The 24,672-nt window shown below is 37.5% G+C and overlaps 1 protein-coding gene across 4 annotated transcripts in view; it reads left to right on the plus strand.

The window, feature by feature from the left end:
- Positions 1-24,612, plus strand: part of CSDE1 (cold shock domain containing E1) — a 39,471-nt gene extending 14,859 nt beyond the window's left edge. For 2 of the 4 annotated variants that reach the window (XM_072769686.1, XM_072769688.1), the window contains 18 exons: positions 1,149-1,347; positions 2,405-2,514; positions 2,914-3,006; positions 3,625-3,722; positions 6,595-6,676; positions 7,403-7,531; positions 7,637-7,762; positions 8,393-8,605; positions 10,196-10,336; positions 10,421-10,585; positions 14,791-14,898; positions 15,508-15,683; positions 16,209-16,321; positions 17,933-18,052; positions 21,088-21,266; positions 21,844-22,007; positions 22,809-22,941; positions 23,299-24,612. In XM_072769686.1, the coding sequence (XP_072625787.1) occupies positions 1,149-1,347; positions 2,405-2,514; positions 2,914-3,006; positions 3,625-3,722; positions 6,595-6,676; positions 7,403-7,531; positions 7,637-7,762; positions 8,393-8,605; positions 10,196-10,336; positions 10,421-10,585; positions 14,791-14,898; positions 15,508-15,683; positions 16,209-16,321; positions 17,933-18,052; positions 21,088-21,266; positions 21,844-22,007; positions 22,809-22,941; positions 23,299-23,346 (2,397 nt within the window). In that variant the 3' untranslated portion in view covers positions 23,347-24,612. The remainder of the gene's footprint in view (positions 1-1,148; positions 1,348-2,404; positions 2,515-2,913; positions 3,007-3,624; positions 3,723-6,594; positions 6,677-7,402; positions 7,532-7,636; positions 7,763-8,392; positions 8,606-10,195; positions 10,337-10,420; positions 10,586-14,790; positions 14,899-15,507; positions 15,684-16,208; positions 16,322-17,932; positions 18,053-21,087; positions 21,267-21,843; positions 22,008-22,808; positions 22,942-23,298) is intronic. The other 2 variants (XM_072769687.1, XM_072769689.1) reach the window with 1 other exon arrangement.
- Positions 24,613-24,672: the final 60 nt, after the last annotated feature.

Genomic DNA, 24,672 nt, shown 5'->3' on the forward strand with positions numbered 1-24,672 from the left:
TTTGGCCATCCCATACACTGTTTACTCATACTTGAGTTTATAGTTCCAGAATTTTAGTCATTCTTTTTTTTTCCTGATGAAAAATATTTATATTAACGTCCAACATCACACTTAAAATGTTTAATAAGTCAAATTTTTAATGAAAGGGTCTAAAACTGATAGAGATGCGGATATGTTGCTGTCATAATAAATCAGTTGCACACCTAAACTTTGCTAGGGATTTTTCCTTTTGTATTCATCACTTACATTAATAATTTGTTTTTATAATTTTACTCAAATAAAGCAAAATGAAATATCCAATGTGATAGACAATATTTGATGATATAAACAGGTTCCACTGCATTGTGTTTAAATAGCTCTTTTCACTAAAGGTTGTTTTCTTTTGCTTTATATGATCATAGAAGCAAATGGCAGTATTTAGAGATTTCATCAGCATCTGAAATAGATGAAAAGATTTCTTTCAATATACTTGTGAAATGATTAAACAGTTTTAGATTTGAAGAGCTTTTGTTGTCTTGGAATTTTGTCTTAGAAAAATCCTGTTTTACAGCTCACTTTTGTTGTCTTTCATTGAAGAATCTAAGTATACATTACTCTGATATTTTCTAGTTTGAAATAAGTGTTGCATACAAAGTTTCTTTTGTTTTCTTCTACTAATTTAAATAATTGCCTTAGGATGCATGGCTTACCAGATAATACTAAGGTTTCTATTTAAGTTTCAAAGTCATAAATCTTAGTTTCTTAAGTATTCTAGTAGTTTGGGTTGCCATCCCTTGAATATCAGTTACCTTTGTTCTAAAATTATTGTTTTAGCAATTTAAAGTTAACATAAAAGCAGTTTTTGCTTATGTGGTTGCTTTACCTTAACACTAAATTCCAGAAATCCTATTTGCTGGTAAGTGAAAATTCTATCATAAATTGGGGCAGTTCCCTAAAATAAATGCAATTATTATGTCTTCTGAAATGTTTTATTAGCTAAATTAATATTTCAGTAATAAAAGCCCATAAACTTCTTTACTTTTTTGAGTTGTTTTGTTGTTTTGCCCTTTTACATTAAAACTTTAGTGATTTGTTCATCAGATTTAGTATGCTATGGAGATAATGTACAGATCTGAACATCTATTAAGTTCTTTTTCTTTTTAAAACAGATGAGCTTTGATCCAAACCTTCTCCATAACAATGGACACAATGGGTACCCTAATGGTACTTCAGCAGCACTGCGTGAAACTGGGGTTATTGAAAAACTGCTAACCTCTTATGGATTTATTCAGTGTTCAGAACGTCAAGCTAGACTTTTCTTCCACTGTTCACAGTATAATGGCAACCTGCAGGACTTAAAAGTAGGAGGTAATCTGTAATTGATTATCCTTTTTAAAGTAATTAATGACACATTTCTCTTCTGTATCAACTTGCTCATGACAGTGTCATAGTTTTGGTCTTTAAATTGTCCCAATTACAGAAGTGTGTTTCCATAAATTAGCAGAATCCTGTTTCTATTGTGGTGGGGTCTTCTTGGTTGGTGAAAGACTCATTGACCTAAAGATAATTGGAATATTTTTAAAAATACTTTTTAAATAGATGCTTGTAAGATCTAATTATTTTCCCCTATATTCATGACTTTAGTTATATTTTTGATTTTAAGCCAATGAAAATATTAAACTTTGATAATGTTAGCTTTGACTATTTTACCGGGTAGCATTTTTGGTTAGTACCTAAAAAAAAAAAAAAAAACTTAGAATATCACCAGATGGACTATTCATCTTGGCAGACACCATCAAAATCATTTTCACATGTGAAAATGTGTGGCTTAGTAGAAGACTGAAATTATAAGCTCTCAGTGTTTGTTTTTTAGAATATCTTTGGGGGAAAAGTCAGAACAATATTTAACATGAGTATTTGGCATACGAAATACTCTAAATCCCACAAGAGCATTTGGTTAGTCCTTATTTTGTGCATGAGGAAACTGAGATATAGAGAAGATTTTTAAGCTTTTTAAGATAAAAGAAAACTTGCCAGAAGTCATGATCATTATATTGCTTCATTTGCAGTATATGTAAATGCTATGAAAGTTAAGACTAAGATATTCCTATCTCACTCTAAAGCAGTGGTTCTGAAGCATTAGTATGTATCAGAATAACCTGGAAGGCTTGTTTAAACAAAGTGCTGTACCTGGTACCTAGAGTTTGTTTTTGAATAGGTTCTGGAGTGGGGCCCAGGAATTTGCATTTCTGCTAAGCTCCCGGGTGATGCTGCTGTTGCTGCTGCCGCTGCCGCCGCTGCTGGTCGAAGAACCACACTTTGAGAAATCACTGGTCTAAAGCAATTCAAATACTACATTGTTTGGCTTGAAAGTGAGATACCATTTTGTCAAAACTAGTCCAACAAATACAATACTTTATTTTAGATGATGTTGAATTCGAAGTATCATCTGACCGGCGGACTGGGAAACCCATTGCTGTTAAACTGGTGAAGATAAAACCAGAAATTCTCCCTGAAGAACGAATGAATGGACAAGTTAGTGGCTTTGATGCTTTGTGTTTTCTTAGGGCCCTGCATTTGCATATCTTTCACATTAGAAAAGGAAGATTCTCCCCATCTCCTCAGTTTGCACGCAAGAGAGTTGTAGTATATAAAGATTATTATTTTAAGATTTTATCAGAAGCACTGGCATTCTTGACCTGAAATAAAATATGGTCAAGACTCAATTTGGGTTTTTACATATAACCCTAAGTCTGTACTTACAGTCGATTTATGTACTGTAAGTTTGAAACTTGGCAGCATGACATCCTCTTGTGGATCATATTAAAATGCATCCCTATGTATAGTATAGAGGATATTAAAATTCAGTTAATATTGCACAGTGCTGCTCCTGAAATGATTAGCAATGGAAATTTTTTTTTTTTTGACTGGTAGGTTGTGTGCGCTGTTCCTCACAACTTAGAGAGTAAATCTCCAGCTGCCCCGGGTCAGAGTCCAACAGGGAGTGTATGCTACGAACGTAATGGGGTAAACTTGTGTATTTTTCTTAAACCTTTGCCTGATCCACCATGTGATCTATAAGCGTACTTTAAAATTCAAAATCGAAAACGTAAGCTGCAGTTAATAAATTCAGTTTTAAATTTGGTTTCTAAGAGGCTTTGAGTGCAGCATAATCAAAAACTTTAAAAAGAAAAAATCCTTAGAACTTCCAAGTGTCTTAGCTTGCCCAAGTGTGACCTTAGTTAGAACATTAAGGTAAAATGTTCTTTTTACTCACTTTTTTTGGGGGTGTGGGAGGGGATCTTTTTTCTGGTTCTTTTTAAGCACTAACTCCATCTTTTTTGTTTGGAATGCCTTACATAAAAATTGGTTTTTTTGAAATGTAACTACAGTCTCTGGGCAAATGCTTCCACGTGTGTAAGCTTTTTGAAGTTGGATTGCTGCTCAGCTGTGGACTCGCAGAAGTCATCAGCATCATGGAGGGGAAGTGTGTGTTTATATGAATAAAATGATGTATTTGTTATAAGGCATTTTTAAGAAATTTGGCTTAAAATGCCAGTTTAAGAGGTACTTAATGAAGTAAATCACAGTATACAGAGAACATGCATCCTGCCAATATAGTAATAACAACTTATTAATTCACAGGAAGTGTTTTATCTGACTTATACCCCCGAAGATGTCGAAGGGAATGTTCAGCTGGAAACTGGAGATAAAATAAACTTTGTAATTGATAACAATAAACAGTAAGTTCTCTTTTTCCACCTAAGATGGGGGGGTTTGGTTTCTTTTGTCCACCCCCTCCAGTAAGAAATTTGAAGTGAATTAAAACAAAACAAAACAAAAAACCTAACTTGTGAATCTGGATAATTTTCATGATATTTTCATGATCTTTTAAACTTCATTAGCTAAGCATTTGAGGGTCTATTCTATGCTGGGCACTTTATGGATGTCAAAAATAGGAATATAATTAAAATATGGTCAGAGCTTTCAAGGAGCTGTTCTAGAAGTCAGTGAAGGTTTTGTAAAAGTAGCAGTGCTAGAGAGAAGGTATTTAAAGTCACTGGGGAGACTGAGCGGTTGGAAGCATTCTAAGTAGAAATATCAGTTTGAGGAAATGGCTATAAGTTTGAATTGATTGAATTGACTGGATCATAGGAAGATGAAGTTTGAACTTTATCCCCTAGTCCCTAAGGACTCTGAAAGATTTTAAATGGGAGATAGGAGCAGGGTTGGAGGTGTGATCAGTGTAGATCACTGGAAGTGGTGGAGATGGTAGACTTTTGGAGAAGGGGGTACTTTAGAGGCAGTGACATGAGAGTTAATATGCAAGATGAGGGTCTAATATGCTAATGTGGTTAGGCCAGGGCTGTTCAGGTGGAGAAGTCAAGCTACACTGAAAAGATAATACCAAGTTTTGTGATCGATTAGGTAGAGGTGTATGTTGGAATTAATAACAGGGGAGTCCCAAATGCTACTTCTCTGGCTACTGGGCAGATGGTGATACTATTAACCAGACTAAGAAGATATTCTTAATATTAAGAAAGTATTAAGTGTGGAAAAATAATTCTCTTTACTTTGGCATTTTGAATTTGAGGTGTCTGGGTATGTCTAGATGAAGATACTGAACATGTAGTTGTATGTATAAGTCTGAAACAAGCTAGTAATAGGATGTATAGGTGTCAAATTCATCAGCATAAGCAGTTTAAGGAAAGTATAGTTAAGAAAACCTAGGGATAATTATTTTTATACAAGTACAGAAGGAAGTTAAAAGTAGGAAGTTGGAAAAATGCTAGGAATGCACCTTTGACAGCACAGAGAAAGCAGAGTCCCAAGAGCATGTGCAGAATTATTAGCCCTGAACCTTACCTCTTGTAAGACTTTATAGTCTTCATTTTAAGGAATCCGATTCAGAGGCACCTGCGTGGCTCAATCGGTTAAGTGTCAGACTCTTGATTTCATCTTGGGTCATGATCTCAGAGTTTTGGGAGCGTCACATCAGTCTCCATGTCAGCTTGTGTGCTCATCGGGGAACCGGCTCCTCTCCCTCTTCCTCTACCCCACAGGCTCTCTCTTGCTCTTACTCTCTTTCTAAAATAAATAAATATCTAAAAAATAAAAGGAATCAGATTGAGTTGGCGGATATACTAATAGTTCTAGTCTAAAGGCCTCAATCTGATCTCAAGAAATGAGCAGATAGGGCTTGAGTTTAAAAGTGGAGCCAGGGGCGTGATCCTGGAGTCCTTGGGATCGAGTCCCTGCCTTCGGCCCAGGGTATGATCCTGGAGTCCTGGATCGAGTCCCACATCGGGTTCCCTGCATGGAGCCTGCTTCTCCCTCTACCTGAGTCTCCGCCTCTCTGTGTGTGTGTGTGTCTCTCATGAATAAATAAATCTTTAAATAATAAAATAAAAGTGGAGCCAGTGAAAGTGCTTTATTTGACCTTTATTTAGTTCCTGTGTGTGCCAAGCAGTTGCATTAAATACTTTATGTATAGTTGTTAATCCTGAGAACAGCTTTACCTGACATCTTTTAGCTTGTAAAATTAAAGTATGTTCTCATAAAGTGAGTTGCCTAAAGTTATGCATCCTTGAAGTAGCAGACATTTGAGCCCCATTCTGTCTCTAAAGCCTTTCACTATAGCAGGTTACGAAGGCAAGTAGAATTTTTCCAGCATCTTCATTATTCTATATTTTTGAAGTAAAAAGCACAATTGGGCTACAGTTTGTCCATGAAAAATTAAGGGAAGTAATTGCTTAGTCTGCAGTTTTTCTTAAACCAATTACACCAACCAATTGCACCATCTTTAAAATGAAGTCTGGGTAGCCCTAGTGGCTCAGGTTTAGCGCTGCCTTCAGCCCAGGGCGTGATCCTGGAGACCCGGGATCGAGTCCTGTGTCAGGCTCTGCATGGAGCCTGCTTCTCTCTCTGCCCCCCCCCCCCCATTAATAAATCTTTTTAAAAAATAAATAAAATGAAGTCAGATTTACATTGCTTCCCACAGATGAGGATAGGATGACATAGTGCCTACCTGGTTTTCAGTGAAGGTGAATGTCATTTTAAAAAATGTAGCAAATTTCTCCTTTAATCACTGCATTTACTCAACTTTCTTTTATGTCTGTTTAGTCAAAAATAATTGATGGGATAGCTACTAAATATAGCACTCATTGAAAACAGGGACCATCTCTGTATCCCCAGGGCTTTTTGTTTGGTTGGTTTTTTTGGGGGGTTTTGCAGCATATAATACCTACTCAAATGTTTACCTAAGAAAATTACCTTCCTGAAACTTTAGATTCCCCATCTTTGGTTGCATTCAGCTTGTGACTTTATTTCTTCTGTTGGAATAGAAAAAGCTTAGAGTATCCATGATACTCCTTTAAGAGTATAAGAGAAAAATGATGTGTGTGCACCCAGTTTAGAAGGCTATGCATATGAAGCCATAAGAAACGGATCATGTGCCATAAACTACATTTGCTCTTCATGTTGACATAAAATTCTTCAGGCCTCAGAAAACTAGTTATTGTTTCTCTAGATTCATCATATCTAACCAAACCAATGCATTTTTCACCCCTCTTTGAATCCCCTCCCTCCCGTCCCTACCCAATTATTCCTTTCTAGTACTGGTGCTGTAAGTGCTCGTAACATTATGCTGTTGAAAAAGAAACAAGCCCGCTGTCAGGGAGTAGTTTGTGCCATGAAGGTAAGTGTCCTCAAATACGAGAAACTTGAGGTTTTTGCTTTGACTACTTTTAGTCTATACTTCATATCCAACCGTGGTTTTTTGTTTGTTTGTTTGTTTTAAATCATTGTCTTCCCTTTAAAAATATTTTACTGTTGGGATGCGTGGGTGGCAGTGGTGGAGTGTCTGCCTTTGGCTTGGGTTTTGATCCTGGAGTTCTGGGGTTGAGTCCCACATCAGGTTCCGCAGGGAAACCTGTGTGTCTGCCCCTCTCTCTATGTGTCTCTCACAAATAAATCTTTATTAAAAAAAAAAAAAAAAAAAAAACAAACAGGGCAGCCCTGGTGGCCTAGCGGTTTGGCGCCGCCTTTGGCCCAGGGCCTGATCCTGGAGACCCAGGATCAAGTCCCGAATCAGGCTCCCTGCGTGGAGCCTGCTTCTCCCTTTGCCTGTGTTTCTGCTCTTCTCTGTGTGTCTCTCATGAATAAATTTAAAAATACATATATTTCACTGTTAACATCAAAAGTAATTTCTTAAAATACCTTGGTTACTAATTCATTATGTCCTTTAAAATGGGCTATGAAATTTATACTGTTAGTATTAGAGCTAATCAAATATATTGTTTCTGGTACACTATAATTTTATGAAAAGACTTTTAATTGATTGCAAATTGTAATCATAAACATGTACACTGAATAAGTACCTAATGTTCCTATAATTTTTTGGGTTTTGCTTATTTTTCTTTAGGAGGCGTTTGGCTTTATTGAAAGAGGTGATATTGTAAAAGAGATATTCTTTCACTATAGTGAATTTAAGGGTGACTTAGAAACCTTACAGCCTGGAGATGACGTGGAATTCACAATCAAGGACAGAAATGTAAGATGGTTGACTAACTTGATTTTTGGCCGCCTTTTAAGATCAAAATGAATTATATTTTTCGGAAACACTTAAAATTACATAATTCCCCCCCTTCTGATTTAGGGGAAAGAAGTTGCAACAGATGTGAGACTATTGCCTCAAGGAACAGTCATTTTTGAAGATATCAGCATTGAACATTTTGAAGGAACTGTAACCAAAGTAATCCCAAAAGTACCCAGTAAAAACCAGGTAAGTAGTCTTTCTCAGGAGAAATTTGTCTCATCAGTAGTAGAATAATTTGGTATACAGAAATTTTACTTAATGTAATCTTACAGTGGTGGAACAATTGAATATTTCTTGATATATGTAATTAAACTAAATGAGAAACCAATGATTAATGTATCCATGAATATGTTTTCTTTTTTACTGGGTGATAAGGAGAAAGGAACAAAAATGCTGGCTAAAATTGGGGGGACACAAGTTTGGGTGTGTGTTATTGGGGTTCTCCTACCCCCCCCCTCCACCATCCCCCACCCCCATTTATTTCATTTGTGTCAGAAGTAAGGTGAGGAGAGGAGACTAATGTATCTCATTGCTAAAGAAATGTGAAACATAAAAAAGACTTGAAGTTCTTTTCCTTAAATAAAATATCTCTGTCAGAATGCAGGATCTTTACTGCAGTATTGTGATTTTATGGTTGTATCCTATGACCATAGAACACAAAGCTTTCAAATTGGACTTATGTTATCAACATCTTTTTTTCCCTGTAGGGAACTGTTTATTATAAATAACATGGGTTTGCTGTGTGTTCTTCTTGTTTGACTTAGAACTAGGAAGGATGAGAAATCTTCAGCTAAAATAGTTTTTCCTTCTCATCAGAATGACCCATTGCCAGGACGCATCAAAGTTGATTTTGTGATTCCTAAAGAACTTCCCTTTGGAGACAAAGATACAAAATCCAAGGTGACCCTGCTGGAAGGCGACCATGTTAGGTTTAATATTTCAACAGACCGACGTGACAAATTAGAACGAGCAACCAACATAGAAGTTCTGTCAAACACATTTCAGTTCACTAATGAAGCCAGAGAGATGGTAAGTGTTGGATCTGATTAGGTACTTACCTTGTATTCAGTTTGGGGTGAGTGTTATAATCAAATTTGTAATGTTCTACTGAGAAGTCTTTAAGGTAATTGCCCAAATGACATTGGGCAATTACCCTGTTAAGTGATTAAGAACACAGATATTTGAGTCAGTCTGGGTTTGATATCTGACTCTGGCAATCAGCTGGGAATAGATGTGAAAAATTTTTAGAAAAGAAAATGTGTACAGGATGAGTTCTAAGATCTTGGAGAGCCAGTGATTCTCTGGATCTTAAATAGGGAGACAGAAAATTCAAATGTCTCATTGTAGTAAATAGATTTTCCCAAACTGTTCCATAAGATGTTTAATAAACACTAGATAAAACCAATAGGTTTTGGGTTTGTTTTGTTTTTTGTTTTTTGGGGGTCTTTTTGGTTTTTACAGCAGGACTTTGCAAATTGTTTTTAGTGGATATAAGTCCAGGAATGACATATACCAGAATATTTCCCAAACATGTTTTACAAGCTTGGTTTTCATAAATTAACTTTCTTAGATATAATTTATAATTTATAGTTAATTCTGCTGGGAATTATAACGTGTGATGTATCTCAGTGCTGGCAGTGGAACTGTACATTTTAATGAAAATTTTAAGTTTCTTGGAACTTCGCTCTTGTTTGACACTTGTACTTTAAAAATCTTGAGAATCGAATGATTGTTTTTTAAAACTTCTCAGGTGGGATCTATTTTGCTTGACGGTATGCACTACATTGTTGAGTTGCTTGGCTGCCGTTAAGATTTATCAAGGATTAAATGTCAGAATATTATTTATACTGTGTTCAAAACTGGTTATGGAATAGTTATCATTGATAATGTAAATAAATATGCAATATATATAAGTCATTGGTAGGTTGATAATAATTATTTCAGTAAGCATTTGATTACCTGCGATGTGCCAGTTAACTCTGTATATAATGCCCTCACAAAGCTGATAATTAGTAAGAAGGGAGAAAAAAATCAGGAAAGGATTTCCTATATTTTATTCTTGAGACCTAAATCTTAAATTAAGCCTTTCTTTTGCCTAAACTCACAAAAAAATTTTGAGGTAAGAGACTATAAAGTTGCCTTTAGTTGACTTTGGAAGTATGTGAAGTATGTGTATAGATTTTTAAAATATCTGTATGTTGTGATAAAGCTTAGGCCTTATTTGGAATCTTTCTACCACTTAATTAAACTGTGTGCTTTGGACAAACTGCTTAACCTCTCTCAGCCTTGATTTCCTGATTTTGTAAAACAGGATAATACCAAATTCACAGATTTTTGAATTAAAAGGAATACATTTTATAATGCATGTGTTTACATTCAAGTGAGATAAATTTTTTTGTGCATCCTGACCAAGAAGCAGCATCTCACACAATTGCTCAGAGGTTGACTTACTGAAAGACTGAAAGCATGAGTTTGTATTTAAATGGACAAATTAAAATGTAGATACAGAATTTGGGTCATTAAATAGAATTCCTAGTGAATTCAACTTGATGCTTCCATATTTGAGTGTTGTTTTCTTGGCAAAATTCACAGTCAGTGAAAATATTATCTGGATTTCAGGGTGTAATTGCTGCCATGAGAGATGGTTTTGGTTTCATCAAGTGTGTGGATCGCGATGCTCGTATGTTCTTCCACTTCAGTGAAATTCTGGATGGGAACCAGCTCCATATTGCAGATGAAGTAGAGTTTACTGTGGTTCCTGTGAGTACTTTTTGAGAAAAGAATTGGATGGTTTCTTGGTGCTTCCTTTTTCAGTTTAAAGTTACTTTTGTTTATCATTTGTAGGATATGCTCTCTGCCCAAAGAAATCATGCTATTAGGATTAAAAAACTTCCCAAGGGCACGGTTTCATTCCACTCCCATTCAGATCATCGTTTTCTGGGCACTGTTGAAAAAGAAGCCACTTTCTCCAATCCTAAAACCACTAGCCCAAATAAAGGCAAAGAAAAGGTAAGTTTTACATGATCAAAATGATTTACGTAGGTTTTTTTTTTTTAAGATTTATTTATTTTAGAAAGAGATACACACACGAACAGGGGGAGGGTCTGAGGGGGAGAGGGAAGGAGAGAGAGAAGCTGACTCTGCGTTGAGCATGGAACCTGATGGGGGCTCAACCTCAAGACCCTGAGATCATGGCCTGAGCTGAAATCAAGAGTCGGACACTTAACCGAATGAGGCACCCAGGCGCCCCTGATATATGTAGCTCTTTGTCTTCTGCTTCAAGGAAACTACTGTCCACACAATAATGGAGTTGAGTAATGTCTCTTTTGAAATTCTCTGTGATATTAACAGTGGTGAACTAAACTAAAAGGATTTTTAACCCCAGCATTATTGACTTCTGTGTGGAGGTGGTGGCCATTCTGTGCATTGTTGGATGTTTGGTAGCATCCCTAGTCTTTACCCACTAGAGACCAATATGTGTCATCTCCCCCCTTTGTGACAGCTAAAAGTGTTACCATATACTGCCAGGCATCCCCAAATCACCCCTAGTTGAGAGCCGCTCATCTAAAATGGTAGTACTTGTCTTCCCAAGCAGTTTAATAGTTTCATATTTGAGTAGATTCCATTCACACATTTTAACTCCATTTATTGAATAGTTCACTGAATAGAAATACAAAGCTGTCTAGTCTAACATGGTTTTTGCTCTCAAGTAAATAATAAACTGAGGGCAGCCCCGGTGGCTCAGCGGTTTAGCGCCGCCTTCCACCTGGGGTGTGATTCTGGAGACCCAGGATTGAGTCCCGCGTCAGGCTTCCTACGGGGAGCCTGCTTCTGCTTCTCCCTCTGCCTGTGTCTCTGCCTTTCAGTGTCTCTCATGAATAAATAAAATCTTAAAAAAAAAAAAGTAAATACTAAACTGAGAGTTGCGTAGAAGCAGGTAATTCATGCAAAATGTCTCCATAAAAGGTCAGTGAAAGTGCTATGGTGTAAATGAATTCTAGACTGTCTGGATCTGGGATGGTTTCACTAAGGCACTGACATTTAAATAGGTAGAGATAGGGCAGCCCAGGTGGCTCAGAGGTTTAGCACCACCTTCAGCCCCAGGTGTGATCCTGGAAACCGGAGATTAAGTCTCATATCAGACTCCCTGCATGGATCCTGCTTCTCCCTCTGCCTGTGTCTCTGCCCCTCTCTCTCTCTCTCTCTCTCTCTCATAAATAAATAAAATCTTTAAAAATAAATAGAGATAAATGAGGAAAGGACATTCCTCACAGAATAGATGTACAGATGAGAAAAATTCAGGGTTTCTTTAGAAAGCACTAAGTAGTTAAATAGGAAGATAGGATTTTCTTTGGTAGGGTTGAGTAGGGGAAACAAGGATGAAAAATCAGGATACAGCTAGATTGAGAAAGTTTGATTGCTACTCTGAAGAATTTATTTTTAAAAAATTTTATTTTTTTAAAGATTTTAAATATTCATTCATGAGAGACAGACACAGGCAGAGGGAGAGAAGCAGGCTCCATGCAGGGAGCCTGATGGAGGACTCCATCCCGGGTCCCCAGGATCCCACCTTGAGCCGAAGGCAGATGCTCAACCCCTGAGCCACTCAGGTGTCCCACTATTCTAAATAATTTAGACGTTATTCTGTACTCAGATTTCTTTTAGAAAGTGGCATTTGGTATGCACTTTAGGAAGAAATGGCAATAGATGAACCCTAGATGGGGGTGGAGAAAGACAAAAGATGAAGAGGCCTGATAGGAAATTTAGGTAGTCCTTGAACTGGGGAAGAGATCATGGATGTAGACAAGAGAAAGGTGCATGAGAGAGAAGGTAATTTTAGAAATAACTATTTAGGAGCCGATAAGAGTGGAATATCCTCGTTTACCATTTATTTTGTAGCCTAGGAAATCCCCTCCAAGCCTAAGTTTTTAAACAAAAAAAATCATAGACACCTGGGTGGCTCAGTTCTTGAGTGTCTGCCTTTGGCTCAGGTCATAATCCTGGGGTCCTGGGATTGAGTTCCACATCAGGTTTCCCGAAGAGAGCCTGCTTCTCTCTCTGCTTATGTCTCTGCCTCTCTCTGTGTCTCTCTCATGAAGAAACAAATAAAATCTCTAAAAAAAAAAAAAAGAAAAAGAAAAAATCATAGTCTCCTATTTCTTTGAAAAAGCTCTCACAGGGCCTGGCCCATAGTAGGAATTTCACAAGTGTTGCTGTTGACAATAATCATAAACAGAAGAAAACCAATGGGACTTATTTTTAATGGTTTTTAGCTCTTAGAATGCCCTGCTTTCCATATGGCTGTGGCAAAATTGACTTGATCAAGACAGCCTTTGTATAAGATTTTTCCTGCCTTTCTATTGTTCTTTTCTTCACCAACACTGGACTCTAGTGAGTCCTTCTGTCATTGCTTACTTACAACAATGTGTTACGCTTGTTAATGAATCTGTTTTTGCTAAGCTGGGCTCTTCATAAGCAGGTATTGCCTTATCTCTATTTCCTATACTTGGTGTGTAGTACATTGTCAGATGTTGACTGAATATTGAGGTTAATGGCTGAGTTGAGAGCAAATTCGAATGCTGAGATTTTGAGTGTGGTTGACTTGCCAAAGAGTGTCAGTAGAGTCAGACCTGAAATCACTGACTTCCTTCTTCGTTTACCAAAGTCAGATCCTTAGCATTTTGTACTGACTATATAACCTTGGTCATATTTATTTTAGCTTCCTAAGACTTTCCTAATAGGGATAGGAGTAACTTTGGAGATGATTTTATCATAACATTAAATTTTATAATATAAAGTAAAATAATATCTGATAGTTTTAATGTTCAGTATGATTGCATAGCAGTTGTACAAGGAATATGAATGGTAAGAGAAATTAATCGGTTTTGAATATTAATAATTAGTAATGTGTTCTGGAGCTTAGAAAAGGAGTTAGCTAGATTAGGGATGTGGGCAGTAATTCCCATAGGAATGATATTTAAGGGATCCCTGGGTGGCTCAGCAGTTTGGCTCCTGCCTTCGGCCCAGGGCGTAATCCTGGAGTCCTAGGATCGAGTCCCACATCCGGCTCCTTGCATGGAGCCTGCTTCTCCCTCTGCCTGTGTCTCTTCCTCTCTCTCTCTCTCTCTGTGTCTCTCATGAATAAGTGAATAAAATCTTTAAAAAAGAAAGAAAGGAATGATATTTAAAACCATAGGGGCACTATGATTTATGTAGTTGCTGTACAGTGTCACTGTTTATGATCCTGTGTGGCATATCCGAAATTTCTTAAGACTTTTGAAGAGCTAATCTTTCTGGTATTCAAAAATGTTTTAAAGTGTTACTATGGAAACATTTGGTGTATCATAATTTAATCTCCTATTTGAATATCACATTCTCTGAACTGTGCTAGATCCTATCAAAATTAAGTTCGCCTTCATTGGGGGTGCCTGGGTGGCTCAGTGATTTGAGCATCTATCTGCCTTTAGTTCAGGTCAGTGATCCTGGGATCAAGTCTCATATCAGGCTCCCTAAAGGGAGCCTGCTTCTCCCTCTGCCTGTCTGCCTCTCTGTCTCTCATGAATAAATAAATTTAAAAATTAGTTTTGTGTTTTTTGTTTTGTTTTGTTTTGCAAAATAAGTAAATAAATTCTCATTTATTAGTTAAATATGTTTCACACAAAACACTGCACAGCACAATGGGAGATTCAAAATAGGTGATATAAAAGCTTCTTGCCCTGTAGAATTTCCACTTTGTTAAAAATACATGCTCAGTTTAGTTTCTGACTGGCTAAAGTATAGAGTAAGTGTGTGGTAAATTTTCAATTAGCTTACCCTCCTCAACAAAAAGATTAGGTTCTTGAGACTACGAGACCAAATTAACAGCAGATAGAGGTAAGACCACCTTTTATTCATATGAAAAATCTGTTACTGTTAGGGAACCCTAGAATAGGGTTTCTTTTTTTATAAGACCTTATTTATTTATTTGTGAGAGACATAGAGAGGCAGAGACATAGGGAGAGGGAGAAGCAGGCTCCCCATGGGGAGCCCGATGCAGGACTCGATCCCAGAACACTGGGATCACGCCCTGAGCTGAAGGCAGACACTCAACCACTGAGCCACCCAGAATAGGATATTTCTATAGCTGTGCCAGTTCTTAGCTCAGGGGTCTATAAAAATTATAGCTGTTAATTGCCTTTTTGTTCTTGATTCTTTTCATTGTATTCTTTTTTTAGGAGGCTGAGGATGGTGTTATTGCTTATGATGATTGTGGGGTGAAATTGACTATTGCTTTTCAAGCCAAGGATGTGGAAGGCTCTGCTTCTCCTCAAATAGGAGATAAGGCAAGATAATTCTGCTTATTTGAGAGGAGGGTTAAAGGTTGTCATCTTAATCATAAGTTTTTTACAGTGGTTTTTAATTTTACCCAAGTTTTGCTAAAATTATTTTGTGCTTATGAGTTTAATACAGGAACATCTTCCCATTTGAAAACAGCTCATTGAATTAGAACAGGGTCTAGGAAATCCTTTATTAAAGCTTTTTTAAGGAGTTAGTATTTAAACACTAAGATATGCCTAAATCAATTAACTTAGATAAAAGTAAAAGTATTACAAACTAAAATAGCCACTGAAACATTATCAGAGTAAAATCACACCAAAAATTGTATAATGTGCATTTTTCTCATGCTTATTATGTCTGGTTTTCTGATAGCCCTGCTTTAGAGAAATTGAGATTTTGGAATAAATACACACTGGAGAACAAATCTTGAATCCCCCATGAAAAAGGAGATGAGACCTAGAAGTGTTAGTTTTGATGAAAATCTATTCCATCAGAATATTTAATACAAAGGATATTTGGAGTACAAAGCATGGTCTGGGGAAGTTGTAGGTCCTGAGGTAAGGGACTTGGTGTGGAAAAGACATGGTATTAATGAGCATCCTTATATTTCACAGGTTGAATTTAGTATTAGTGACAAACAGAGGCCTGGCCAGCAGGTTGCAACTTGTGTGCGACTTTTAGGTCGTAATTCCAATTCCAAGAGGCTCTTGGGTTATGTGGCAACTCTGAAGGATAATTTTGGATTTATTGAAACAGCCAATCATGATAAGGAAATCTTTTTCCATTACAGGTAAGGAATGCCCTGTAGGAACTTAATACCTTAACATTCGTTGTTTGGTTTGAGAGTCCAAAACATTTAGTATGAGGTGATCAATATATTTTTTGATCCACATCTCATGTTAGTAAAATTATGGCAATATATAAACAAAACTTATATAGAGAACATGTGGCCAATAGATAAAGGCCTGTACCTGCTTTGAACATTGGACAAGAACTTTTCTGTTTCAGTGAAAGAATACAACAGAGTGTTGTACAATTGATTTGGTGTTGAGTGTAGGCTCTTAGGTGATTCACGTTTAAATCCAGTCTCTGCCACCTAACTCTTGGTATCTTAGCTCCATTGTCTTGAAGCTGGGGATAATCATACCTCCAAACGAATAGTTTCTGAGGATGAAATGAGTCAGTGCCTATAATGTGTTTAAAACAGTATCTAGCATAAGTAAGCACTCCATGAATGTTACTATAGAAGAAATAAAACTTATTTGCTACTATTATCTGTAGTGATTTCTTATTCAAATGTTTCCTTTCTTCCCAGTGAGTTCTCTGGTGATGTTGATAGCTTGGAACTGGGGGACATGGTCGAGTATAGCTTGTCCAAAGGCAAAGGCAACAAAGTCAGTGCAGAAAAAGTGAATAAAACACACTCAGGTAATGAATTGTGATTTTTACTTAATCAGTCTTTGCTTTTGGTGGAAAATACGGGGTAGGATGCAAGAGGAAGTGAAAACCAAATTGTTCTGGATTAGAAGATCCCCCAGGTATGATCCAGCAGCATCAGCTGGCCACAAGTTCTCTGATCCCACCCCAGACCTACTAAACTCAGAATGGGCGATCTGTCTTAACAAATCCTTTAGATAATTATGATGTACACTCAAGTTTGAGAAGTAGAACTAGATAGATGGTTTAGGTCATTTGTTTTATGCTTATTTTCAATTTAATATCTCTCTTTTTTTAAGATTTTATTTATTCGTGAGAGACACAGAGGCAGAGATATAGGCAGAGGGAGGAGAAGCAGGCTCCATGCAAGCAGCCCGATGTGGGACTTGATCCCAGGACTCCGGGATCACACCCTGAGTCAAAGGTAGATACTCAACTGCTGAGCCACCCAGGTGTCCCTGATATCTCTTTCTTAAAAAATAATTCTAAGATGTGGGATCCCTGGGTGGCTTAGCGGTTTAGCGCCTGCCTTTGGCCCAAGGCATGATCCTGGAGTCCCGGGATCGAGTCCCATGTCAAGCTCCCTGTATGGAGCCTGCTTCTCCCTCTGCCTATGTCTCTCTGCCTCTGTGTGTGTGTGTGTGTGTCTGTGTCTCTCATGAGTAAATAAATAAGATATTTAAAAAATAATAATAATAACTCTTAAGATGTAATATCCATGGGGATGGAGAGAGATCCATTCCTCTAGGAGACTATTTTGGAAAAGAATGAAAAGCTTTGGGAACTTGGGACGCCTGGCTGGCTCAGCAGTTGAGCGTCTGCCTTTGGCTGAGGGCAGGATCCTGGGTCCGGGGATCAGGTCCCACATCGGACTTCCTTGAGTGGAGCCTGCTTCTCCCTCTACCTATGTCTCTGCATCTCTCTCTCTCTCTCTCTCATGAATAAATAAATAAAATCTTTAAAAAAAAATAATGGGAACTTCAGAAAATTATTGCTATTTATGATCTCTAACTTTTATAAAACCTGCAACTTTGGCTTTCATTTCAACTCCCCAAATAATACTTTCTCTTGGTGAGACCTAGAGACAGGACAGCCAAGAATATTCATTTCAGTTCAGTAAATATCTAAGTGCATGCTGTGTTTTAGGTACTGGGGATATAGCAGTTAAGAAATTAGATCCTGCCTTTGTCAAGTTTATTTTTTAGTTTGTATTCACAGGCAAGTAAGATGATTGATGTTTAGAAAGATAATAAACTATATTATTAAGATTAAAATATAGGGAAGTATATATAAGAGTTGAGGTTGCCGTTTTAGAGACCAAGGAAGGCCCCTGCTAAAAGTAATATTTAGTCACCTGGAAAACGTGAAGAGAGCAAGACGTGTTTCAAATACAAATACTTGCTAATTCCTTAAATTAAGGAATAATTTATTTTAATGGTAGTTTAGAAAAATTTCACAAATAGCAGACAAGCAGTCAGCCCTCTTAATATTTCTTGTGATGATCTTTGCTTTTTTTCCTCTGGAGTAGTTAAAAATTATTGAGTAAGAGGTTTATGTTTTATTGTTTGTTTGTTTTTTGTTTTTTGTGGGTTTTTTTGGTAGTGAATGGCATTACTGAGGAAGCTGATCCCACCATCTACTCTGGTAAAGTCATTCGCCCCTTGAGGAGTGTTGATCCAACACAGACTGAGTACCAAGGAATGATTGAGATTGTGGAAGAAGGTAAGAGCATCCCTGTTAGATTTTGGAAATTTGTTTGTACCTTTACATGAGTACTTTGAACATTTTTAAGCATTGTTGGTGTTTGTTGCAGTTGTTTTCAGATTCCTTAAAAACTGAAATTAAGGAAAAGTGGCTCTTCCTCACCCCCCCCCCCCCCATCCCCTGGCTTTTATTTTTATATGCTTTGGAAATTAGAATAGCCTGGGTTTATGTTGTGAACAGATGACTGAAAGGTGAGCAACTGAATGATATTAAAATAGACTGAAAACAGTCTCACTCTTAATAGGCATCTAGTGTGTGATAAGCAGATACTCATATTGGCTGTGTTTCGTACAACTTTTTAGTTTTCCTGTATTATTCTCTGGTTATTTACATCAGTATTAACAAATTTTCCTAGCAGCTTTCACTTCTATAAACATTTTTCCTTTCTGTAAAAGTACTTTATTTATTCCTTAATAGCTAGGGTTCCATGTGGATCCTACTACTTGTCTCTGGGCCAGAGCTCTATTTTTCATTTTCTGCCTTTTTCTCCCCATCTTTAATAATTCCCTGAGTTCTGGTACCACCCCTAACCCCCCCACCACCACCACCACCAATTAGCACCAAAAAGACAACTTTGGGGTGCCTGGGTGGCACAGTTGATTGAGCATCCCACTCATGATTTCAGCTCAGGTCATGATCTCAGGGTCGTGAAATTGAACCCTGTGTGGAGTCTGCTTGAGCTTCTCTCTCCCTTTTTCCCCTTCTGGCTCTTAGTGTGCGTGCGCGTGCGCGTGTTCTCTCTCTCTCTCTCTCTCTCTCTCTCTCTCTCTTTCTCTCTCAAATAAATAAATCTTTAAAAAAAAAAAAGACTACTTTGTACATAAGATAAGTTTGCATTAGGAATGCTAGTAGGAACCACTGGGTGATTAGTATAGTTGAACTATATCATACTGATGGGGTTGAGAGGTTTTGAATTTCCAACCGAAGATAATAGCTTGGTTCATAAAGAGAATAAATCTTGTGTCCTTTAGGACTCAAAGAGAATGAAGTAAGGAAGAACAGATCATTTGAAAGAAAGAAATAAACCTTGTTCACATGTTCCTTTTACCACATGATGTTCTTAGGAGTTTATTTTACATGGTACTCCCATCTCCCCCTTCCCTAGCCCCCCACACCCCTCCCAAGAGAAATAGATGTTACAGCAGATGAGTCCTTTAATCACCCCTTTTGGTAATTCAGATCTAATTCATATTAATTTAAAATGAACTTTTTTCTGCTTTTCCATCTTTTACGAACACTGGTGGTTAAACACACAGTGGTTAAAAAGAAATTCACTCAGTACAAACCTGGCCTTTTTCAAACCTAATATTCTAGATCAATGCCATGATTACACCATACTCCTAAAAGGGCCATGGAAGCTGGGCAGCTAACTCTTACAATACTGAACTGCCCTTCTTCCTTCTCTGTAACATGCCACTTCTGTTTGTGTTCCAATCCCCAATCCACTTATTCTTTAATACTGGCTCTAGGATACAGCCCAAAGCAAGGGTCTTATGGAAAAGGAAACTTTTCTGAAATCTATAAGCCTAGAGGTTTTTGAGACTAGACAGGTCACACTTTCCCACTTTGGTGAGAACAGCTGTTATTCAAGAATACAACAGCTCCATATAAGACCGTGGTCTTTGAAGTAGGGTAGGCCTAGACCTGAACACCAGCTTTTCCACTTCCTAGCTATATAATCTTAGATTACTTAAACCTCTCCTAGCTCGGTTTCTTCATCTTTTGAAATGAGGATAATATCTTCAATCTAAGAAGATTCTGGAACGATTAAATATGAATCTGTAAGGGTTTAATAAATGGTAGTATTAACACTGCATCGGACCAGGTGTTTCTAATCCTGCATGACTTTATCTGTTGGAAGTATCTCCTTAAAAGTTTGTGGTTCTTGTATGTTTGGCAAGAAAACCTTCACTTACCCTATAATCCTGAAGAGAATTGTTAAAAGCATTTTCAGTTCTGAAGCTTCCACTTCCACCTGGTTTTTCCTCTTAATTTTTTTTGATTCAGTGGCTTCACCATCCAGGTGAACTGAGAAGCCACTGAACCTTTGGCACAGTTTTTATTCATAGCCTGTGCTGACTTCCAGCCAACTTTTTTTTTTTTATTTAATTTGAAAATTTTCATTATTCATTTATCTTTTTAAGTAGGCTCCACACCCAGCATGGAGCCCAATCAGGACTTGAACTCAAGACCCTGAGATCCAGACTTGAGCTGAGATTAAGAGTTCGACACTTAACTGATGGAGCCACCCAGGTGCCCCTAGGGAAGAGTGCTACAAAAAATACGGTGGCTTGTTTCTATAAATAAAGTTTTCTAGAAACAGCCATAGCCATTCTTTTATATATTATCTTTGGTTGCTTTCTCACTACGACAGCAAAGTTGAGTAGTTGTGACAGAAATAGGATGACCTACAAGCCTAAAGTGTTCACTGTTTTTTTAAGAAAAAGTGTGCTGAGCTCTGAACTAGGAGAAAAGTACCTGTTGGTTTGGGGGAGCCACAGACAAAAGAGGTAGAATGCCAAAGAAATTCACCCACCCATGCCTGACTTGTTTAGTGCCCAGTTAGGTGTGGGTCAGAAATATTTTGGACTGGTTGGCTCATATTGTGAACTAGAGAAGAAGATAATCCAGTGGGTCATGTTAGCACCCTGTTCTGCTTAAAATGCCCAAATATTTAGATAATAAGATTGTGAGTGCTATTATTTTTAATTTCATAACTGTGGTTTAAAACTGTTTATTAGGGGTCCCTGGCTACTAGTTCAGTCAGAAGAGCATGCAACTCTTAATCTCTCAGGGTCATGAATTTGAGCCCCATGTTGGGTATACAGATTACTAAAAAAATAAATTTTAAAACTGTTCATTAGCAAGTGTAGTATTACAAGTTCTCACTTGTTTTAATGATAGTATTTCATTGAAGCTTTATAAATTTCTTAGGACCATCAGCATTAGAACTATTGTGAAATACTAGACTTTGTGCCTGTTTCTCCTTACAGGGGATATGAAAGGTGAGGTCTATCCATTTGGCATAGTTGGAATGGCCAACAAAGGGGATTGCCTACAGAAAGGAGAGAGTGTCAAGTTCCAGTTGTGTGTCCTGGGCCAGAATGCACAGACTATGGCCTACAACATCACACCCCTGCGTAGAGCCACAGTGGAGTGTGTGAAGGACCAGGTAAGTGGTAGTATCTCTGGACCTGAACTTGATTCTTTTAGGAGTTGGTATAGATGTTACCCAAAACTTAAAAATTTTTTCATCCAAAGGAGAACTGTCAATATTCACTTGGTTTTTATTTTCTACTCCACCCCTTTTCAATGATTGGAGGTAGCTTGTAAAAATGTGAAGAAAACCATCTGAAAAGACAGTGGCAATATGAGCTAAAAGGAAAGTTACAAGTACTATTGATAACATTACATGATAGGGAAAGTAAATTTGGAGTGAGCTTTTTCAGAATAGAAAGACAAAGATGTTGTGTATTACTTTAGCTCAGAGTTTCTTTTGCAGTGATTTCAAAGATAGATTTCTTCCCTTGAAAGTTTTTCAGAAGCATATGCTGTTACATTCTAGCACAAGCAGCTAAACTGGAGCATCATCGGCATTAACACCATGTTTTATAAATCGACTTCTAGTTAGGGTCAGGCATTGTGCTTCATTCAGAGTGGAGTACTTTTCTGCCTTGTAATATGTCCCTGTTTTCAGCTGTAGTTTTTTTTTTTTTTTTTTTTTTTTTTCCTCCTCCTCTTCCCCCCAGTTTGGCTTCATTAATTATGAAGTAGGAGATAGCAAGAAGCTCTTTTTCCATGTGAAAGAAGTTCAAGATGGCATTGAGCTACAGGCTGGAGATGAAGTGGAATTCTCAGTGATTCTCAATCAGCGCACTGGCAAGTGCAGTGCTTGTAATGTTTGGCGAGTCTGGTAAGTTGGGTTGGTAAACTCCCTGGACTGACTGTCTTTAAACTTCTGTAAACTCTGGTTTATCACACTTCTTCATTTTTCATGACTGCTTTTATTATCCTGCCACTTTCTGGTTATTTCTTGATCTTTCCTGTATCTTTTTTTTTTTTTTTTTTTTACCTCTAGTCTTCATTGTCTAAATTTTAGTCTTCATTGTCTAAATTTTAGTCTTCTAAATGTGGCCCAATGAAACATTAATTGGGTACATTGTATGTATTAGAACTTAAATATAGTAAAAACAAAAAAACAAAAAAACAAAAAACTTAAATATAGTAAGATTATATAGTCCTTGTTCTTAAAGGACTCTGTGTAGCTTTTTCTTCCATTAAACCATTTAAATGCTGCTTAAAATTCTAACTATATAGTTTAGCAATACTTTCTGTTTAAAAAATTTTTTAAATCCATAATGTTACCCTAAGAGGAGCTGGGAGTCTCTTGAAAATATTTCTACATACTTTTGTTCTCTAAGGTTTTTCACATCTACTACCTCATAAAGTGTCTGTGAAACTGGTTCTTCTAGTTGTGGACCAGTTCAGGAATGACCCTCACCCAAATGATCCTTCCAGTTCCTCCATAGTAATAAACCTTGAGTTAGTAATAAAAACATAAACAAAACTTGTCTGTCCTGTCTTGCTAGCTAGCTGGCTTGATGAGGCAAGAGTCCCCTCATTAAAACTGAGTCATTTCGGTAGAGAAAACACCTCTGCAAGTACTTGCTTTCTTCCCACCAAGAGTTGTTCTTGCCTCTTGATTTCATTATAGCGAGGGCCCCAAGGCTGTTGCAGCCCCACGACCTGATAGGTTGGTCAATCGCTTGAAGAACATCACCCTGGATGATGCCAGTGCTCCTCGCCTAATGGTTCTTCGTCAGCCAAGGGGACCAGATAACTCAATGGTATGAGGGACATATACAAGGTGCTGGGATAGGTGGGGGCAGCTGATAGACCATTATGCTACTCAGGGTCCTATTTTGGCATAGCTCAGCATTCAATGAAGCAGGGAACTTAAGGATTCTTTTTCAGTATTCAGTATGCTTAAAACTAGTTAAAACATCCTACACATTGGTTCAGACCCTAACAATAATTGTTCACAGTGAAAAGCACATTTCATGGTCTTCCTGATACTCAGATTTTACGTAATAGATCAGGAGGGCTTACTATGGATTTCCTCATCTGGGAAAGAAACGGTCGTGGTTACGATGATTAAAAGTAATGCTTGTATAGCCATTAACTACAGTTTTACTTCTTCACAGGGATTTGGTGCAGAAAGAAAGATCCGTCAAGCTGGTGTCATTGACTAACCACATCCACAAAGCACATCATTAATCCACTATGATCAAGTTGGGGGGATTCTGGTGAAGGGTTCTGAATATCTCCCTCTTCATCCCTCCCAAAATCTGGAATACTTATTCTATTGAGCTATTACACCAGTTTTAACACCTTCCTCGTGTTATGTTTAAAAAATAAATAAATTTAAGAAAACCATTTTAAAAATTATGCACAGTTGCAGCCTGGAAAACTTAAGGTGGCGCCTTATAGTATCAATTTTAGGAGCTTTATTTGGTGCATTTAACGCAACTGGTAATTGCAAAATCCACTTCGCCTGTGTAAGTGAAAATATAGACTGTTATCTTGTTGGCCCTATGAAATTCTGCACTTGGTATTTAGCATATACTCTACCTTCATTACTATCTGGCACGATGTTCTGCCTTAGCACTCAGTTGCATTCTTTTCCTTTTCTTTCCTGTTCATTATGCTTTAATTCTGAGGACCATATGAAGGTAGAATATATTAAAAATTAACAAAAATTATAAAAATTTGTATAGGCAAACCATTTCCTTAAGTTGATGGCCAAATGTTAAAATGTTATTTTTCATATCATTTATAATCTTGTCACAGTCCACTTAACGAAGTTTGGTTAGATTTCAGTGAAAATTATCTTCCAGAGTAGTTTCTTTTTTCCTGGGATTGGGGAGGGGGGGTAACTTTACTACAATTAGTATGTATGGTGCAGAATTTCATGCAAATGAGGTGTGCCAGCAGTGTGGTAATTTAATCGTATTTAAACAACAACAAAAAAAGAATGCACAAACTTGCTGCTGCTTAGATCACTGCAGCTTCTAGGACCCAGTTTCTTTTACTGATTTAAAAACAAAACAAAAAAAAAAAATAAAAAAGTTGTGCCTGAAATGAATCTTGTTTTTTTTATAAGTAGCCGCCTGGTTCCTGTGTCCTGTGAAATACAGGCACTTGACCCTTGGTGTAGCCTCTGTTCGACTTTATATCACGGGAACGGATTGGTCTGATTTCTTGGCCCTCATCTTGAATTGGCCACATCCAGGGCCCCTGGCCAGTGGACTGAAGGCTTTGTCTAAGATGACAAGGGCAGCTCAGGGGATGTGGGGGAGGGCGCTTTTATCTTCCCCGTTGTCATTTGAGGTTTTGATCTTCTCTGGGTAAAGAGGCCGTTTATCTTTGTAAACACGAAACATTTTTGCTTTCTCCAGTTTTCTGTTAATGGCGAAAGAATGGAAGCGAATAAAGTTTTACTGATTTTTGAGACTCTAGCACCTAGCGCTTTCATTTTTGAGGCGTCCTGTGTGGGAGGGGCGGGAATGGGTGCGGCC

This window comes from Canis lupus, chromosome 12, assembly GCF_048164855.1.
Source record: "Canis lupus baileyi chromosome 12, mCanLup2.hap1, whole genome shotgun sequence".
Lineage (NCBI taxonomy): Eukaryota > Metazoa > Chordata > Mammalia > Carnivora > Canidae > Canis > Canis lupus.